An 18759-nucleotide genomic window follows, 5' to 3' on the forward strand; every position below is an offset into this window, starting at 1 on the left:
TCATCATCATTAGTTGCACTAACATTTTCAAAGTGTGAAACATGTTATTTATATTCAAGTGAATATGAATATCATCACCCCTGCAAAGTGCCTTTTTCTGTATGTTTATTTTTCTTCATTAAATCCAGAAGAATTAGTTCCCACTCTGTTAATATTTTTCTTATAGGTAATGCATTTATATGTACATCTTTGACACAAACAACTTCATATCTACATATAGGTAAATCCTTTAAAAATTATGTCTCTGTTAATTTGGAGAATTTTAGATAAGAGATATGAGAGAAACACATAACACCAGATTTTTTTTTTCTGAGCAAGTTTTTATTGGTCAGATTGGAGAACTGAAAACCCCAGCAAATGCAACTTTAGGGGCGAAAGTACATATTTTTTGTCTTCTTTGGTTAAATCCTATTTCTGCACCATTTAATTGACAAAAAGAATGAGAAATGTGGATAAGGAGATCCAAAATGGTACTTAATGCCAAGTCTGACTTTATATTGTTTCCAGTGTTACAAATTCTTATATTTATGACAGAGGTATAAACAGGCAGAAGTTATTTAAAAAAATATTTTCTATGAAAGTCAAAATCTAACAATATAGTATGGTGCCCCCAACCTTTGAGGTCTGATCATTATTATTATTTAAACACATTTTAAGTTCAGCATCAATTCATCATGTCTGAACTGCCTGATTCCAACACTCCCTCACAGCGAAGAGTTTCGGCCATGTCTCTGCGGAAGATGGACATATTCTGTGTGAATCTGTAATGAAGAGAAATCCGAACAAATCAAACACATTTCTACTTTTGATGAAACCCTTTAAGAAGAAATATTTACAAATAAATCTCAGTATAAACCAACATCTTATACCAAAACTACTACAATCTTAGAAACAGAACCAACCTGACTGTACTTGATGTTATACAATGATCAAAAATTAACTCCAGCAAGTACAGTTTCTCATCCATCTTCTATGGAATTTGGTCTCATACTGTCTCAGAGATCTCTGAAAAAGTCTGCTGCATTGGCATCACATTTGGATCATGTGGGCCTACAGTTCTTTTTGTTTGTTTGTATATAGCTGGAAGAGACATTTTATTTGATTTATTACATTTCTCTTTCACCCATTAGCCAAGCTCTCTGGACAATTCACAAAATAAAGAGTCCCCAAAGCATGTCTAAGAGAGAATAAGAAAATCAAAAACAGAATTCTCTAGTTAATCCATGTAAGTTAAAAAACAAACAAACCAACAAACCAGGTGGCTTGCTTGTCATTGTAGTTTGCTTGTTTGTTTGTATTGATTTGTAGTTTGTATGCATTTTGTTTATTTATGATTTTAGATGTTACATGTTTTCTTAAATATGGAAACTACTCTGAGTACTGTTTCACTACATCAGGCAGTCTAAAAGCTAAACAAACAAACAAACAGTTCTTTGAGCAGTTATCTATCATATAAAGGAGCCTTGTGCCTGTGCAAAGTCTCATTTTTGGCAGGAACCCCACGGCATCACCCTATTCTGCATGTCCAGGCACACCTTAAGGGTGTTCTCTCAGTTCCAGTTGGCTGTCAATTGAAGAAAGAGCAATGTTATGGATGGAAGAGAGGACGGTGGGTTGTACGAGTTCACAGATGACCACGTGGAGGATGACAGTTATAGGAAACGGTAACCACTACAGGCAACAATTTCTTCTTTATGGCCTTTGTGACTCACACAAATGGGTGACTAGCTAGCTGAGTTATTGGGGGATGGAAAATCACACCCATATTGAAGACAGGACTGCATAACCAAAAAAGAAAAATACTCTAGTCCAGACATTCAATCTATAGTGGCTGATAAAGGGAAGTGGAAGTAGCTATGTTGCTGTTTTGAAGACCCAGGAAGAGGAAGCAGAAATAGTAATATAATATCTATAAGACTAAATAATTTATAGTTTTCATGAATCCAAGCACACTTTTTCAGATGCTTGGACACATCAAAGCTTATGAAGAATAAAAACTACTTAGTCTTATAGGTGCTATGATACTATTTTTATTTTTAATTTTTTTTGGCCACACAACAGACCAGCACAAATCACCTGCTATGTTACCCTTTCTAGAAGAGAAATGCCTGTGAAAAAAGTAGTGGAGGAAGCTAATGCCTAGTAGAGTGGCTATGAATGTCCTCTGGAGCTGGCAAGCAAACCATCTGGTATACCAAACAAAACGTTGCCATTACCCACTTTACAAAATGTTGAGAGAGGAGACGGGAGTACCTTTTTGACCCCAATTATAGTGAGGTGATAGTCCAGGGGAGTTATGTTGACTGTCAAGTTCTGTTGAGATAAACTCTAAGTCATAGTGAATGTCAAGAAAATGAAGTGGTGTCTTCACAGCAGTTTTCCTGTCTGGGAGGAAGACGGGAAGCACAAGCTCTTGGTATCCATGGAAATCAGAAATGATCTTAAGACAGGCATATCGTATCAGGTCAAAGAACAACCTTGTCTCTGTGAAGTGCAATAAATAGTGGACCTGCCCACAAAGCTTGCTAGGCTAATGAGCAAATGTGGCTGCAGTTAAAAAGGCAGTCTTGGAAGTGAGCAGGCAAAGACTTTCAATGGCTTACAGTTTGAACAGTGATGAACAAGAGCTCACCAAAAACCCCAAACAAACACGCAAACACACAAACCTAAAGAGACACTGAGATTATCATTCAGGTAGATATACAAGTTCTACAGGCTCTGAAGGAATTTTTCAAAGAAACGGTTTCACATGCACATAAGAGAACAAAGAAATCAGTTATAGGTGTGCTGATGGAAAATATGACTGCCAGAAGCACTCTAATTGATGGAAGATTGAGAAAAGCCATTCTACTCCAGATGCAGGGGGGAAAAGTACTACAGAGATCATAATGTGTTGGCAGGGGAGGTTTTGAGAAGATGCAAAACAAAAAAAGGTATTCCTTTTACAGGCATAAGAACGCTACACAGAAGGTTTTGTGGATGATTCTGGTTTTTAATTTATTTATTGTTTCTTTCATTTATTTAAATCCTGCCTTTCTCCCAATTAAGAGGTTTAAGGCAGATTCTATGGCAGTACACAAAGAATCTCTGAAAAGAAAGTTCTCTGTTTTTAAAATTTGATAAAAATGTAACAAAACAATAATAAATTGGACACAATCAAGAAATTTCAAAACAGTCACCTCTAGAGCGCAGCCTGTTTTAGAAATTACAGCTGAACATATTCATATCAAATAAAGAGCCCTCTTCTAAAGTGATGAGTTTCAGAGTTCACTCTCACCACAAGAGCCTATGCAAATCACTTTGCAAAGTATAGTCTTTGGCCTTTTTGTACTGCTAGGTATCAGAAATGGTCTCTGGGACGCTTCTTGAGAAGTTAGTTGAGAGGCTGACAACACATCCATTTCTTGGGAGAGGGGAAAATGAGAAATAAAAGAAGAACTATGAACCACAGATGACCTCTGGAATGAAAAAGCAAAGGTAGAGTCAAGGCAGAATTTGAAGGCTGAATTGTAATAAAGGTGAGGAATTTTTCCCCTCTTCTTTATGTTTCTTCTTCAGTTATTTTAAGTTTTCCACTTTAAATATAATGTGTGAAGACAACTATGGATCTTTCAAAGCTGGTAACATTTCTGAGGCAGTGGCTTACACTGAACTGTCCTGCACTGCACTGAGGTCTCAATAGATGTAGCTGAGGTAGAAACTGGAATGAAAATTTGGGAGTCTGCTGCAAAGAGACAGCTCAATCTAGTGCTGCCATCAGTACTTTCTTTGATCAAGAATGGTTTATTTTGTCTACCCAACTTCACAGTATGAAGAGAAATCTCCCAAAGATGTAATTTCAACTTAAAAACAACAACAACATTTTGGCATTTTAAAAACTAAATGCTATATTTTAGTGTGAGCTTTGGTGGACATGTCCACTTCTTCAGACTTGAAGAAGTACATTTTCCATTCCTGAAGACTTGTGCAGCTCTGAAGAAGTGGACTTGTCCATGAAAGCACATACTAAAATATAATGGTTAGTCTTTAAGACACCACAATGTTTTTATCTTCTTTATTTTTTATTTTTTGCTTTGTTTTTGCCTGATAGGCTAGCACAGACAAACACAGCTATCTCTTCTAAAATTTCATTTTTGATTCTTTTATGAAGGTTGACATTAAATTCTTGGCAAATAGCACACTACTGAGTAAGATGATGCTTACAGGGGCAAAACAAGCAGTTTGTATATCCATCTAAGGGGGTGACTTTTTTTCTTCAGGTGACAAATTTTTGATGAGGGTTCTGAGCTCTATAAACAGAAGTTCTAGCTATCACTAATTTTTAAAAAGATAATAACTAAAAGGCGAAGAAAACCATGGAAACTAGAGAGAGAAGCTACTCAGTTTTTAGAAGAAAATGCATCATAATGCTCTTTTGATGCTGCTAGCAGAGTTGGACAAAAAGGAATGGAGGAAAAACTGTTAGGGCATGCCTGAATATATGCAATAAGGGATGGGGATAAGGGTCTTGCCTACTCTACTTTAGTAGGTTCTGGCTTAGGCTACAAGGGCCATTTGTGAGAATCACAGAGACAACAAAGAAGAACTTTTGCTTTACTACTTCTCAAGTTACTTCTATTTCAACACCTTATGGTAAGAACTTAGACCCATGCATATGTTCTTCTGAATGCATAAAGTGCGTAAGGGGAGGGGCTGTGGTTCTATGTCCCTGTGTATCCTAGGTCCGGCCTCTTGATCCCTGATCTCCCAGTGTTGAGCAAACTCTGAAGCAGCACTGTGCATGTGTCCTTTTGAGCAGGAGCAAAACCATCTGAGTGCTCAGGTACCCATCTAGCCAAACAGCCTGACTTAATTTTGAGTAGATGTATAGAACTGGGGTATTTCTTGCACATTATATTTTGGAAAGAGGAAACTGAAAGACATTCAATCAAAACAAGAAAAAAAGTTACCATTAAAGAGGAAATAAAGGCCTGGTCCTTTCTCAGAACATGGGCAAATTGATGCACTCATCCCAAGCATGCCCTACACTAGACATCCCACTCCCTACATACAGTTCACCAACTATGGTGTGGGGAAGGTGAAACACATTTTGATAGCACCAACATGTGGGTAAAAAGCACAAGTAAAGACCTCAGATTTTCAGAAGGTGGTAGAATTGGGATATGTAGCAGCCACATGAACGAAAAGCCAAAATATTTTGCAAAAAAGAAAAGACAACTCTCTATTATTATTCATTTTTTATGGGGAAACTCATATAATGTGAACATCTCCCATTAACCATAACTATATGGTGCGTAGAACCATTGAATAGTAGTATTTCAGTGGAAACTATATCATGAGTCAATTGTCTTACTGATTTTAATGGGATCACTAAGTTATTTGGGATCCCAGCCAATATGTGTAAGACTGAATGCTGGAAATCTCATCTTATTTCAGGCTATTCATCCCACCTAGAGTCTTTTCAGATGACAACTGTAGCCTTCCCTTCTTTTTCCCAGGGGCTACTGACATTCACTTAATCCTATCCCTTTAGTTACAAATCAACATCTTGGGCAAATACCTAACCTCTTCATACTCTCTTCCATAAGGCTTTATGCTGCTGCCGGGAACCTTTCACAGATCCAACTCTCAATAGCAAAAGTATATACACTAGCTTGTAGTACTACTATTAGACTCTATTCACGTATCTTCTATGATAATGAGCAAACAATATGTGTAGTTTATTAAAGGAAATAAAATTATTTTATTATTCTTTCTCCGAATAGCATAAAACTATATCTAACCATACCATACGCCAGCACATAAATACATGATTATGAGTTCTACAGCCTATCTTTACTAAATAATTATATTGCCTCATATAATATCCTTCACATTCACTCTTGATTTTACAGCTCTTAGATACTGTATGCTCCCTCCTCTACTCCTTGCAGAACCTTTCTTAAATAATTTTCTCCTAACTATCCTGTTCAAAACCTCAATCCTAAATGGCATTTTCCCCCAATACAGACATTATAGCATTCTAAACACTGAGTCTATTCCAGACTTAATGACTTTGCCAGGTGTTGTCATGGAACTAGTGTCCCTAATATATGTAATTATCTGAACCGGACTTCACTGGACCTACAGGCATGTCAGTTCCCATGGCAAACATCACTTTTTGGGCCACAGTACTTGGATGTGTGTTGATTGGGCAGTTTCAAATATTTTTGAATGACACAGATTATCTAAAGCCCATTTCAATCTGCTTTTAGGCTGGGTTTCTGGATGGAAACAGCTTTGAGCACTCCGATGATACATTGCTCAGAAGGAAGGACAGTGAACAATCCTATTGACCTTTCTGGATCACTTGCCAGTTTTTGATACCACTGAACATGGTATATCACTGGATGGGCTCTGTGAAGTGGGAGTAAGAGGCTGGGAGAATGGCTGTGCTATTTTAAAAAGTGGTACAGTGGTGCCTTGCTTAGCGATGTCAATCCGTGCAGCAAAAATAGCTGCTAACCGATTTCATCGCTAAGCAATATTAAAAAGACCATAGAAACGCATTAAAACACCATTAATGCATTCCTATGGGCTTAAAAACTAACCTTAAGCAAAAATCCTCCATAGGGGCGGCCATTTTCGGTGCCTCTAAAGCGAGGCAACACAGTGGCGGCCATTTTGTTTACCCGGCAACCATTTTGGAACCACCGATCAACTGGCCGAAAATGTGGGCTTTGTGATGATTGCTTCCCTGCAATCATCACAAAGTGAATTTTCCCCATAGGGACCATCGCTAAGCGATTGCAAAAGCGATTGCAAAAACATCATCACAAAGCGATTTCTTCGTTAAATGGAGCAATCGCTATTCGAGGCACCACTGTACTGGGAACTTCTGTTCAGCCCCATGTTTATTAAGTTTCGGGGGTTCACAAGGTTCTACACTGCCTTCCATGCTGCTCAAGAAATACGTGAAAGTGCTATGCAAAGTCATCGGGGGTTTCAAAGTTGGACCATCATTATGCTGGTGACACCATGGGAATCAGGTGGAACTGCTCAGCGGCTAGACCTGTGTCTGGCTACTGTGATGGGTTGAATGAAAGGTGACAAATCTGAAACTGAATTCCAACAAGCCAGGTCGTCTGTGGAGTGATGGCTTCCAGGCAGAGCAATTAGACCAGCAACCTATCTGGATAGGATTGGCTTGTTCCTGAAGGAGGAGTTACACTGCTTGGAAGTACCTTTGAGTTAACCTCTGTTAGTGGAAACTCAAGAGTTGCTGGCTCAGAGTGCTTTTGGCCAGGTTCAGGGAGGGGGCTGACAGCTCCAACCATTTCTGGACAGCACTAACTGGGCCACAATAGTTTATGCAATGTTCACTTCCAGTAATCAGCAATCCATTGAGATTACTGCCATGTCTTTTATGTGGGGTGCCTTTGAGTACAATACAGAAGTTGTAATGCAAAATGTGGTGGCTAGACTGCTGTTAGGAGCATTGCATACAAATCACATTACATCAGTCCCTGTAAATTCCAATACATTTGCAGTTTGAATTGTCAAAGACCTGTAGGTCACAAGACTTCACTACTTGAGACAACATTCTCCCTATTACTTGGCTGATCATTGCAATGTGAAGGGGAGGTTCCTCTGAGTAATACTGCTGGGAATAGGATTCCATATGGAGATATGGAAGAGCCCCTTTTCATCTGTAGTAGGGTGTTTTTTTTTTTGTTATATTACCTTTAGCTATCTCAGCAGGATACCAGGGACTTACCTGTCTCTGTTCTTCACCAGAAGGTTTTGTTCTACTCCTTCCATCAGGTTCCTAAAGCACTGATGAAGAACTTCTTGTTTATCAGCAGGCTGACTGTTTATCAATCCTGCTTGTAATTCATTAAAATACTGAGAAGACAAAGGGAGAAATAAGTAGAATAAAAATGAATAAAACTAGTATATGGCCAAGATTATATGATCAGTTTTATAAACTCTAGATATTAAAAAAGCTCAGTTTGGGAAATATGAATGCCCAGTTCTAAGAGATAAAGAAAATCAAAACGAAATGGGGGAAGGGAAAGTATGTAGTTTTTGTAAAGAGCCTGAAGACAAGGATGTATGATACCACTGAAATATCACAAGTAGAAGCTGGATTTTGACTAGAGATGGGGGTATTCGTATTTGAATATCCCCCACACACATGGAGATAAAGAGGGTCACTGTCCACTCATGATTCTGCCGCTGATATGAGCTCGATGGAGCCTTCCTATTGCTCTGTTGCCTGCAGTGGATTAGCCAGTCCTGGCAGAAGGCAGGATGACGAGCCTCTCTGCCAGGTCGCAGAATGGCTAATCCATTGCAGACAAAGGAGTGATAGATAGGAAGGCTCTGTTGAGCTTGTGTCAGCAGTGGAATAGTGAGTGGACAGTCTGGCCCCATGGGGCTGGCCCTTCGTTATCTCAACCTCTGGGGGGATATTCATATTTGTATATGAATATCCCCATCTTTAAGTTTGATTCCTATGGGAGTCTTCATCAGGCTGGACATTAGAAATGATACAGAAGAAATATAAAATGTTTTTATGTTTCTTCTGTACCACCTCTAGCTCTGTAATGCCCAACTTGATGAGTAGTAGGTGTCAAAATCCAGCTTTTTCTTGTAATATTTGAGTGGTCTGATACAGGTATCAACCACTCTTCAGATTTAGTCTTTCTTTCTTTCTTTCTTTCTTTCTTAGTATTGAGAAACACAACAGAATAGAACACAAGTGGAAAATAAAACATATAAAATATCAAATTTCATGAATTAACATAATAAATAAGCAGATTACACCAAGATTTCCCAAAATTCATCAGGCATCCCAGTCTTCTTCTAATAATGAAGAATACTAACATCATTCATTCAAAATATGGTGCTGAAAACTATATAGATAGGATCAAATTTCTCTATAAGACACAGTGAGTTGTCAGGGGAACAACAACAATGTTAGCATATTCAATAAACAGGTATCGAATACTATAAAATTCATTTTTCCTTTGGTTGTATCTTAAACACCAAATTTGTAAGGCCAATTGCTTACTAATTCCTACGGAGATATGAGATACTATGAAAAAAAATATAGAATTTTCTCCAGCACTAGGTTTTTGGGAGACAACAAATCTCTTCTTTATAAAGAACTGAGTGTCAACCTTTGTTTTGTCACCAGACTGGAAATACCTTACATGGGAAAAGCACTCCTAATTTGTCACTGTCTCAATGGAAATGTAGAATCAGATCATCAGCCTTGTTAAACAATGCCATCTGAAGACAAGATAGTGATTCAAAGTTATTTATTGCAACTTGCTGCATCTAGGCATTCTCAAATGTATGTCACCTGTTCCTCCACATCAAAACAGCATGACACCAGTGGAAAACAATCATACTGCTAAGATGGCAAAAAAGAACAAGATTAAAACAGGGGCATTACAGCAACAGTCTAGAAAAAGGTAGTTGTGTTATGTCTCATTGAAAGCAAAAGGATAAATTAGGGTTGGCTAATTTAAGTTCCATTTATTTTGACGGGACTTTAGCATGATTGATCTCCATATGAAAACAGTTCAGACACCATGAAACTATGGTTGCTTATTGTCTTCCGATTAGTGTTTGGATATGAAAGCTTAATAATGAATACTAACACGATTCATTCAAAATATGGTGCTGAAAACTATATAGATACTACTACTACTACTACTACTACTACTACTACTACTACTACTACTACTACTACTACTATGATGATGACGACTACGACTACTACTACAAAAATAACTGTGTGCCGTCAAGTCAATTCTGACTTAAGGAAACTCTTTTCATTGCTTTCTGGGTGCAGAGTACTCAGAAGTGGTTTCCCTTCTTCTGGGAGCAACCCTGGGACAGTGCAACTTGCCCAAGGCTACCCAGGCTGGCCCTTCTAGGCAGCACAGTGGAGACCTGCTGCACGGTGGGAGCTGCAAGGCATCCCTGCCACTCACAATGGTGCATGGGGAGGAAAAGTCCTGATGCCCATTAGAGTACATGGAAGCAGCCTCTCCTGGAGCTTGCCGTCCTATCCACTTTTGTGAGTCACAGTGAATCTCTTGATGACCACAGTGCAGTGGAACATTTTGCTTACTGTTCAAAGAAGCAACAGCACAGAAACAGCACGGAGGTAGAGAGGGCTGGTCTAACTCCTGGTTTGGGGTCTTTCACTCTCATAATTCCACCAAGGACGTTTGGGCTGAATTATGGGAGTGGGAGTCCTGGAATTCTGAAAGTCCCACCCTTAATGACTAAAACTGAGGTTACTGTACTTTGGGCATACCATGAGAAGATAAGACTCACTGGAAAAGATAAATAATGCCAGGAAAAGTGGAAGGCAGTAGGGGAGGAAAAAAAAAGACCTAACATGAGATAGATTGACTCAATAAAGAAGGCCACAGCCTGCAGTTTTGCAAGAGCTGAGCATGGCTGTTAAAAAGTCAAGACTGGATAGCACAGAACAAGAAAAAAGGTCCTACATTCCAATAAATTACACTGATCTAGAGAACACTTTTTAACCCCATTAGCCTCTGAATATTTGCTATTACTGACTACTGCTGTGCAAAATGAAACTTTCTTTGTCATGTCAAAAGAGATGCCTACATCTTCTTTCTGAATTTAGCTTTGTTAAACAGGATTTTGAGGATCATAGCCATAGGAGTCTTGCATCCACTTATTCCACATATGTTAAACTCCATTCCTGATTTTCCAATTTCTTTTTTAAAGAGTTACTAGACATTTTAATAGCAACAATTTAAAGAAAACTATACTGGGCATATTCTACTCAGTTATTCAGGAAAAATGATTTTTAAAGAGATTGGCATGTTAGTCTGTTTCAACATGTGTAAAACAAAGTAAAGCAAAAAAAAAAGCAATGAAACACAAACCAAAATAATGGTTTTCTCTAGGCATAGCAAAGTTAAAGAATGGGTTATTGAGGGCCAATGTTTAGAGCAAGTTAAAACATTTAAATACTCGGGAATTGTCTTCTCACGTACCCTCTCCTGGTCTTACCACAGACAAGCAGCAGTGCAGGTGGCTAATAATACAACCAATGTTCTTAGACAATACCACTGTGTCCAGGGTGGGCAGTTCATCCCTGCTGCTCTACAGATAGTTAAGTATAAAATTCTTGCGCAGCTCCTGTATGGTATTGTGATTTGGATAAATGGTTTCAATCCCTCAGTTGAAAGTGTTCTGTCAAATTCATTGTGACTCCTATTCGTTATGCCAAGATGTGTCTCTTCAGCTGCCTTGCGTTTAGAGGCTGGCCTGCAATCGGTGGAATGTCAAGCTTGGTTGTATGCATTTCGATACTGGTTGAAGGTGGTACATGCCTCCACAACCAGTGGGTATTTACAGGACACTATCTACAAAAATATGTCTTTACCAGCTCATGGCATAAGGGATTTACAGACAAATTACAATTTTTAGGCATCTCTATGGACTTCTTTCTGTGACAGCCTTATGACAGTACCAAGTCAATGCTTGTACAACGGTTAAAGACATAGACCTCCAATATTCACTAGCATGTGCAGACAGGACCTGTTCACCAATGTCGTCGTTTAGTCATTTAGTCATTTCCAACTCTTCATGACCCCATGGACCAGAGCACGCCAGGCCCTCCTATCTTCCACTGCTTCCTGGAGTTTGGTCAAATTCATTCTGGTAGCTTTGATGACACTGTCCAACCATCTCATCCTCTGTCGTCCCTTTCTCCTCTTGCCTTCACATTTTCCTAACATCAACGTCTTTTCCAAGGAATCTTCTCTTCTCATGAGATGGCCAAAGTATTGGACCCTCAGCTTCAGGATCTGTCCTTCCAGTGAGCACTCAGGGTTGATTTCCTTCAGAACTGATAGGTTTGTTCTCCTTGCAGTCCAGGGGATTCTCAAGTGCCTCCTCCAGCACCACAATTCAAAAGCATCAATTCTTTGGCGGTCAGCTTTCTTTATGGTCCAGCTCTCACTTCCATACATCACTACAGGGAAAACCATAGCTTTGACTATGCGGACTTCTGTTGGCAACGTGATGTCTCTGCTTTTTAGGATGCTGTCAAAGTTTGTCACTCCTTTCCTCCCAAGAAGCAGGCGTATTTTAATTTCGTGGCTGCTGTCTCCATCTGCAGTGATCATGGAGCCTAAGAAAGTAAAATCTGTCACTGCCTCCATATTTTCCCCTTCTATTTCCCAAGAGGGACCAGTGGCCATGATCTTAGTTTTTTGATGTTCAGCTTCAGACCGTTTTTTGCACTCTCCTCTTTCACCCTCATTACAAGGTTCTTTAATTCCTCCTCACTTTCTGCCATCAGAGTGGTATCATCTGCATATCGGAGCTTGTTGATATTTCTTCCGGCAATCTTAATTCCGGTTTGAGATTCCTCCAGTCCAGCCTTTCGCATGATGTATTCTGCATATAAATTGAATAAGCAGGGGGACAATATACAGCCTTGTCGTACTCCTTTCCCAATTTTGAACCAATCAGTTGGTCCATATCCAGTTCTAACTGTTGCTTCTTGTCCCACATATAGGTTTCTCAGGAGATAGAAAAGGTGGTGAGGCACTTCCATTTTTTTAAGGACTTGCCATAGTTTGCTGTGGTCCACACAGTCAAAGGTTTTTGCATAGTCAATGAAACAGAACTCTATGGCTTTCTCTATAATCCAGCGCATGTTTGCAATTTGGTCTCTAGTTCCTCTGCCCCTTCAAAATCCAGCTTGTACTTCTGGGAATTCACGGTCCACATACTGCTGAAGCCTACCTTGTAGGATTTTGAGCATAACCTTGCTAGTGTGTGAAATGAGTGCAATTGTACGGTAATTGGAGCATTCTTTGGCACTGCCTTTCTTTGGGATTGGGATGTAGAATGATCTTTTCCAGTCCTTTGGCCACTGTTGAGTTTTCCAAACTTGCTGGCATATTGAATGTAGCACCTTAGCAGCGTCATCTTTTAAGATTTTAAATAGTTCAACTGGAATGCCATCACCTCCACTGGCCTTGTTGTTAGCCAAGCTTTCTAAGGCCCACTTGACTTCACTCTCCAGGATGTCTGGCTCTAGGTCGGCAACCACATTATCTGGATTGTCCAGGATATCCAAATCTTTCTGGTATAATTCCTCTGTGTATTCTTGCCACCTCTTCTTGATGTCTTCTGCTTCTGTTAGGTCCCTCCCATTTTTGTCCTTTATCATGTCCATCTTTGTACAAAATGTTCCTCTAATATCTCCAATTTTCCTGAACAGATCTCTGGTTTTTCCTTTTCTATTATTTTCCTCTATTTCTTTACATTGTTCATTTAAGAAGGCCCTCTTGTCTCTCCTTGCTATTCTTTGGAAGTCTGCATTCAATTTTCTGTAACTTTCCCTATCTCCCTTGCATTTTGTTTCCCTTCTCCTCTCTGCTATTTCTAAGGCCTCATTGGACAGCCACTTTGCTTTCTTGCATTTCCTTTTCTTTGGGATGGTTTTTGTTGCTGCCTCCTATACAATGTTACGAGCCTCTATCCAAAGTTCTTCAGGCATTATGCCCACCAAATCAAGTTCCTTAAATCTGTTCTTCACTTCCACTGTGTATTCATAAGGGATGTGGTTTAGATTATACCTGACTGGCCCAGTGGTTTTTCCTACTTTCTTCAGTTTAGGGTTGAATTTTGCTATGAGAAGCTGATGATCAGAGCCACAATCAGCTGCAGGTCTTGTTTTTGCTGACTGTATTGAGCTTCTCCATCTTTGGCTTCAGAGAATATAATCAATCTGATTTCGGTATTGCCCATCTGGTGAGTTCCATGTGTAGTCACCTCTTGTGTTGCTGGAAGAGAGTGTTTGTGATGACCAGCTTGTTCTCTTGGCAAAACTCTATTAGCCTTTGCCCTGCCTCATTTTGAACTCCAAGGCCAAACTTCCCCGTTGTTCCTTTTATCTCTTGACTCCCTACCTTAGCATTCCAATCCCCTAGAATGAGAAGAACAGCTTTCTTTGGTGTCAGTTCTAGAAGGTGTTGTAAATCTTCATAAAACTGGTCAATTTCAGTCTCCTCAGCAATGGTGGTTGGTGCATAAACTTGGATTACTGTGATGTTGAAAGGCCTGCCTTGGATTCGTATTGACATCATTCTATCATTTTTGAGATTATATCCCATTACAGCTTTTCCCACTCTTTTGTTGACTATGAGGGCTACTCCATTCCTTCTGCGGGATTCTTTCCCACGTAGATATGATAATAATCTGAAATGAATTTGCCCATTCCCATTTTAGTTCACTGACGCCCAGGATATCAATGTTTATTCTTGCCATCTCAGGTTTGACCACCTCCAGCTTCCCAAGGTTCATAGATCTTATATTCCAGGTTCCTATGCAGTATTTTTCTTTGCAGCATCGGACTTTCCGTTCACTTCCAGGCACGTCCACAGCTGAGCGTCCTTTCGGCTTTGGCCCAACCACTTCATTAGCTCTGGAGCTACTTGTACTTGTCCTCCACTCTTCCTCAATAGCATGTTGGATGCCTTTCAACCCAAGGGGCCCATCTTCCAGCGTCATATCTTTTAGCCTTTTGTTTCTGATCATGGGGCATTCTCGGCAAAGATACTGGAGTGGCTTGCCAGTTCCTCCTCCAGGTGGATTGCGTTTAGTCGGAACTCTCCACTATGACCTGTCCGTCTTGGGTGTCCCTGCATGGCATAGCCCATAGCTTTCCTGAGTTACTGAAGCCCCTTCGCCACGACAAGGCAGCAATCCGTGAAGGGGTTCACCAATGTACTTTGGTTTAAATTTTAACTTTCCCAAGTCAGCAAATTACCTATATCAAATCAGAGTACAGTGGTGCCTCGCACAACGGGCGATGAATTCACTCTACGAGGCCGTTTTAGCGATCGCAAATGCGATCGCAAAACGGTGCCCGTATAGGCGGGAAATCGCAGAACGAAGGTCGGTAAGCTGCTCGCTTACCGACCTTCACTTTGCGACCCGCCGATCAGCTGTTCCGCGGCTTCAAAATGGCCGCCGGAACAGTCGAAAGGGGCCGGGGCGCAGCGTTTTCGCACCCTTGGTAAGCAAGGGGAGCGCGCGAAAACGCTGCGGAAGCCCCGAAATGGCTGCGCGCAACCATTTCGGGGCTTCCGGCAGCGTTTTCGCGCGCTCCCCTTGCTTACCAAGGGCGCGAAAATGCTGCACCCTGGGCCCTTTCGGCTGTTCCGACGGCCATTTTGGACCCGCCGGACAGCTGATGGCAGCCATTTTGGCGCCCTCGTTGTGCGAGGGGAGAGCGCGAAAATGGCTGCCGGCCCCTGGGAAACATCGCACAACGGTAAGTATTTTATGGCATTGGAACGCATTAAACGCTGTTTAATGTGTTCCAATGCCTTTTTCTGTTCCGTAGTGCGATGTTTCCCACAGCGAAGGTTAATCCGGAACGGATTAACCTCGCTGTGCGGGGCACCACTGTACCAAGGTATCATTTTGTCTTCTCAAGGGCTAGGTGTAATTGCTTTCCCTCAGCCTTGTTAAAAGGGCACTTTAATAACATTCTCTATGGAGAAAGGATATGCCCCTGTGAGGAAGAAACAGGTGAATCCTTAGCACACACCATTCTAGAATGCAGCTTATATAGTTTCAAACCACTATTCGCCCATTATTTGCTATCTCTACCCAATAATGTGTAAATGTACTAGTATATCTCCCACAGACCACCTGAAGTTTCTGCTGTTGGGAAAGAACCAATTAATAAAACAGCTGGTGGCTAAGTTTTTATTCTCAGTTTTAAGAATTCGTAAAATGTTATATTAGGACAACCACCTGACTCAAGTTTTATACTATCGATATGTTCTAACAATGTACTTATTCTGTATATCTTGTATAATGATTTTAGCTTTGAATTTTCGGGTCTATGACCTTAAAATAAAACTTAACAAACAAGATCTGTAAAGGGCACCTTTAAAGACTAACATACTTGATTTTAATAATGAGGGAAGAAAATCAGCTACACACTCCATGCTAATGTAGCGGAGGGTTCCAATCCTGGCTGCTTTTGGGAGAATGGAGACCAAAAAGCCTGTGGATCAAGTGCAACACCACTGGAAGTGGCTTTCCACAGGTGAGGTGGAGTGGCTGGGGCACATAGCCCTGTCCATTGCTGCCAGAACGCTTCTCCATTGGCAGAAAGAGCCATTTCCTTCTTGTCCTAAGCTCACGGTCCACTGCAAGAGGGTGTTAGGATAGCTCTGCCTATAAACTGTCTTTTGTCCTCCCATAATCCAGGGCTGTTCCAATAAATTTTGCTGCCTGAGGCTAAACAACAAGTGGGATCCCTGGACTCCCAGATCAGGAAGAGTCATTTTGGCACAGAGGCAGAGAATCCTACAGGTGCATCTCCCCAACCCTGGCAATACACATACAATAATAAGAAATTAAATAACAGCCTTTTGGGGTGCTCAAGGTTGAACACCTGCGGAGGCCACCTTCTCATACCTAAAGGTCACACTGGCCCTGACCTGGCCAATGAGCAATTGCAAAGGCAACGGGCAAATTATAAGTGTTACAAACAGCTATGATGTCATCTGTCCTTCAAGGTTTAGGCTGGAGTGTTAACATCCAATGGTGGTCGGAAGGCGGGACATCAGGGGGAGGAGCTGGGATATGTAGGGGTGTGTATGTGTGTGAGGGGCAGATCAGGATCTGTGAGTGTTGACATGAGATAGTGATCAGATTGTGTGGAGATATGAGTCTGTGTGAGCTAGAGCCTTTCTTTATGTGATTACCTGATTTATTTGTTATACCAATCTTAATGTACCAATCAATAAACTTTAGTTATTTTGTTTGAAATCCATTGCGGCCTGAAGATACTTATTGCAGGGAATGGTTGGTGGCAGACTACCAGAAGAGTAACAGTGGAGTGACGTAGCGACCTTCCTTTGTGAGGTAGAAGGAGGCCGTTACAAAAATTTGGTGCCAGCTTGTGGGATACGAAGAGATCCAGTGAAGCCTTGGCTGAATCGCGCCCAGAGCAGGGGTATTTTAGTCAGGGACGTCCGAGTGGACGCGTGGGTGACCTTCTAGGACTTGTATCAAGGGGAGGAAGTCTAGTAGAGGGGCGCTGAAACTCAGACTGGGGACTAAAATAGGGAAGCTCTGAGGTGACCATCTTTGTGGGAAGAGTGACCCAAAAGGCAGAGGCTGTGGTGGGGCTGGCCTGTCCTGAGTTTAGTGGAACTCTGAGGGGACAGAGCGGAAGCCAAAAGACAGCAACGCTGAGGGAACTCTCCATTTAGACAGCAGAGCCTGAGGAGAGGCAGAGCTGTGTGAATTAAGATTGGTACCAGAGACAGAGTAAAGAGAATTTACTCTGTTTAATAAGAGGCTTAGCGAAAGGGGCAGGAGCCCAGTTACTGTTTCTATCTGTCAGTGCTGGAAAGGACAGCGACAGTATATCTCACAGACTCAGAGTAAAGAAAAAAATAGTGTTCTTTTAAACTGAGGCTTGAAAGTAGAAAACAACCTTTTGGGTGAAAGATTATGCCATTGACAAGGAGAAAAATGACTGAACAAAGCCAGTTTGAGCAGGCAGTTGTCTCTGAGGAACAGTTTAGTGAGGAGGATGGAAGAATTCTCTCAGTTCAGGAGAAAGGGGCTTCAAGTGAAGAATCAGGAGACCTCAGACGCAGGCTCATGAATTGAGAGTGAGGGAAATTGAGGCACAAATAGAGAGAGCACGAATGGAAAGAGAAGCTGAAAGAGAAAAAAATGGAAATGGAAGAGAGATTACAGAGAGAGAAAATGGCGTTTGAGCTACGCAGACTTGAGTTGATGAATCAAAATAATAATAACAATATGAATTCAAGTACTGTTGAGGGTCAATTGTCAAAAGCTGACCTAAAGAAATTTCCAGTCTATAAGAAGGGAGATTGTCCCGAAATTTTCTTTTCCCTTTATGAGAGAACGTGTACAGATTTTTCTATAAAGGAGTCAGAAAAAATGACAATTTTGAGATCATTAATTAGTGGAAGCCTGGCTGAGGTGTACGCTGAAATGCCTATTGAGTTAATAAAGGATTATTCTGAGTATAAAAAGCTTGTATTTGCCCGTCATGGCATCAATGCTGAACAGCTTAGGCAAAGATTCAGATCACTCACCAAAAAACCAGATGAAACATTCACACAGTTAGGAGCAAATTTAGCTAGATATTTGTATAAATGGTTGGCACAGGAGGGAGTGCTGACATTTCAAGAATTGAAAGATATTATAGGGCTACAGCAGTTTTATTCTCTTCTACAGGGGGAATTAAAATTTCAAGTCAAGGAAAGACAGCCTAAAAACTTAAAAGAAGCCACAGAGATTACAGATTTTATAACACAGATCAGAAAACCAATATATTCTGAGGGGAAAAATGTGAGGAAGACAGGGGAAAATTATAATAGATTCTCTCAGGGACACGTTAGGAGCCAGCAGGGTGGAAGTAGCCATTTTGGAGGGAAGCCCTCAGAGCAGAAACAACAGAGACCACAAAATTTGGAGGGAAAGGGAAAATTTGATGAGAAATACTCTTGGTACAGCAAAAAATGTTATTACTGCCAAGAAAAAGGACATTTGGTCTCAAATTGTGAAAAACTAAAACACAGGAAGGAAAATTTACCTCAGAATATGAGTGTAAACAAGCCAAAAGCTGTTTATTGTGTTCAGAAGGAACAGAGAACTCCCCCGCTGGAAGGGACCGTTGCCATAGCAACACCAGCACCACTT

General features: G+C 40.8%; 1 protein-coding gene across 1 annotated transcript in view; it reads right to left on the bottom strand.

Moving 5' to 3' along the window:
• Nucleotides 1-299: 299 nt before the first annotated feature.
• Nucleotides 300-18759, bottom strand: part of RANBP17 (RAN binding protein 17) — a 308485-nt gene continuing 290025 nt past the window's right edge. The window contains exons 27-28 of the mRNA XM_073002881.2: nucleotides 7757-7884; nucleotides 300-761 (exon numbers count right to left, since the gene is read on the bottom strand). Of these exons, the coding sequence (XP_072858982.2) occupies nucleotides 665-761; nucleotides 7757-7884 (225 nt within the window). The 3' untranslated portion in view covers nucleotides 300-664. The remainder of the gene's footprint in view (nucleotides 762-7756; nucleotides 7885-18759) is intronic.

The sequence above is a fragment of the Pogona vitticeps genome, chromosome 1 (genome assembly GCF_051106095.1).
Source record: "Pogona vitticeps strain Pit_001003342236 chromosome 1, PviZW2.1, whole genome shotgun sequence".
Taxonomy (NCBI): domain Eukaryota; kingdom Metazoa; phylum Chordata; class Lepidosauria; order Squamata; family Agamidae; genus Pogona; species Pogona vitticeps.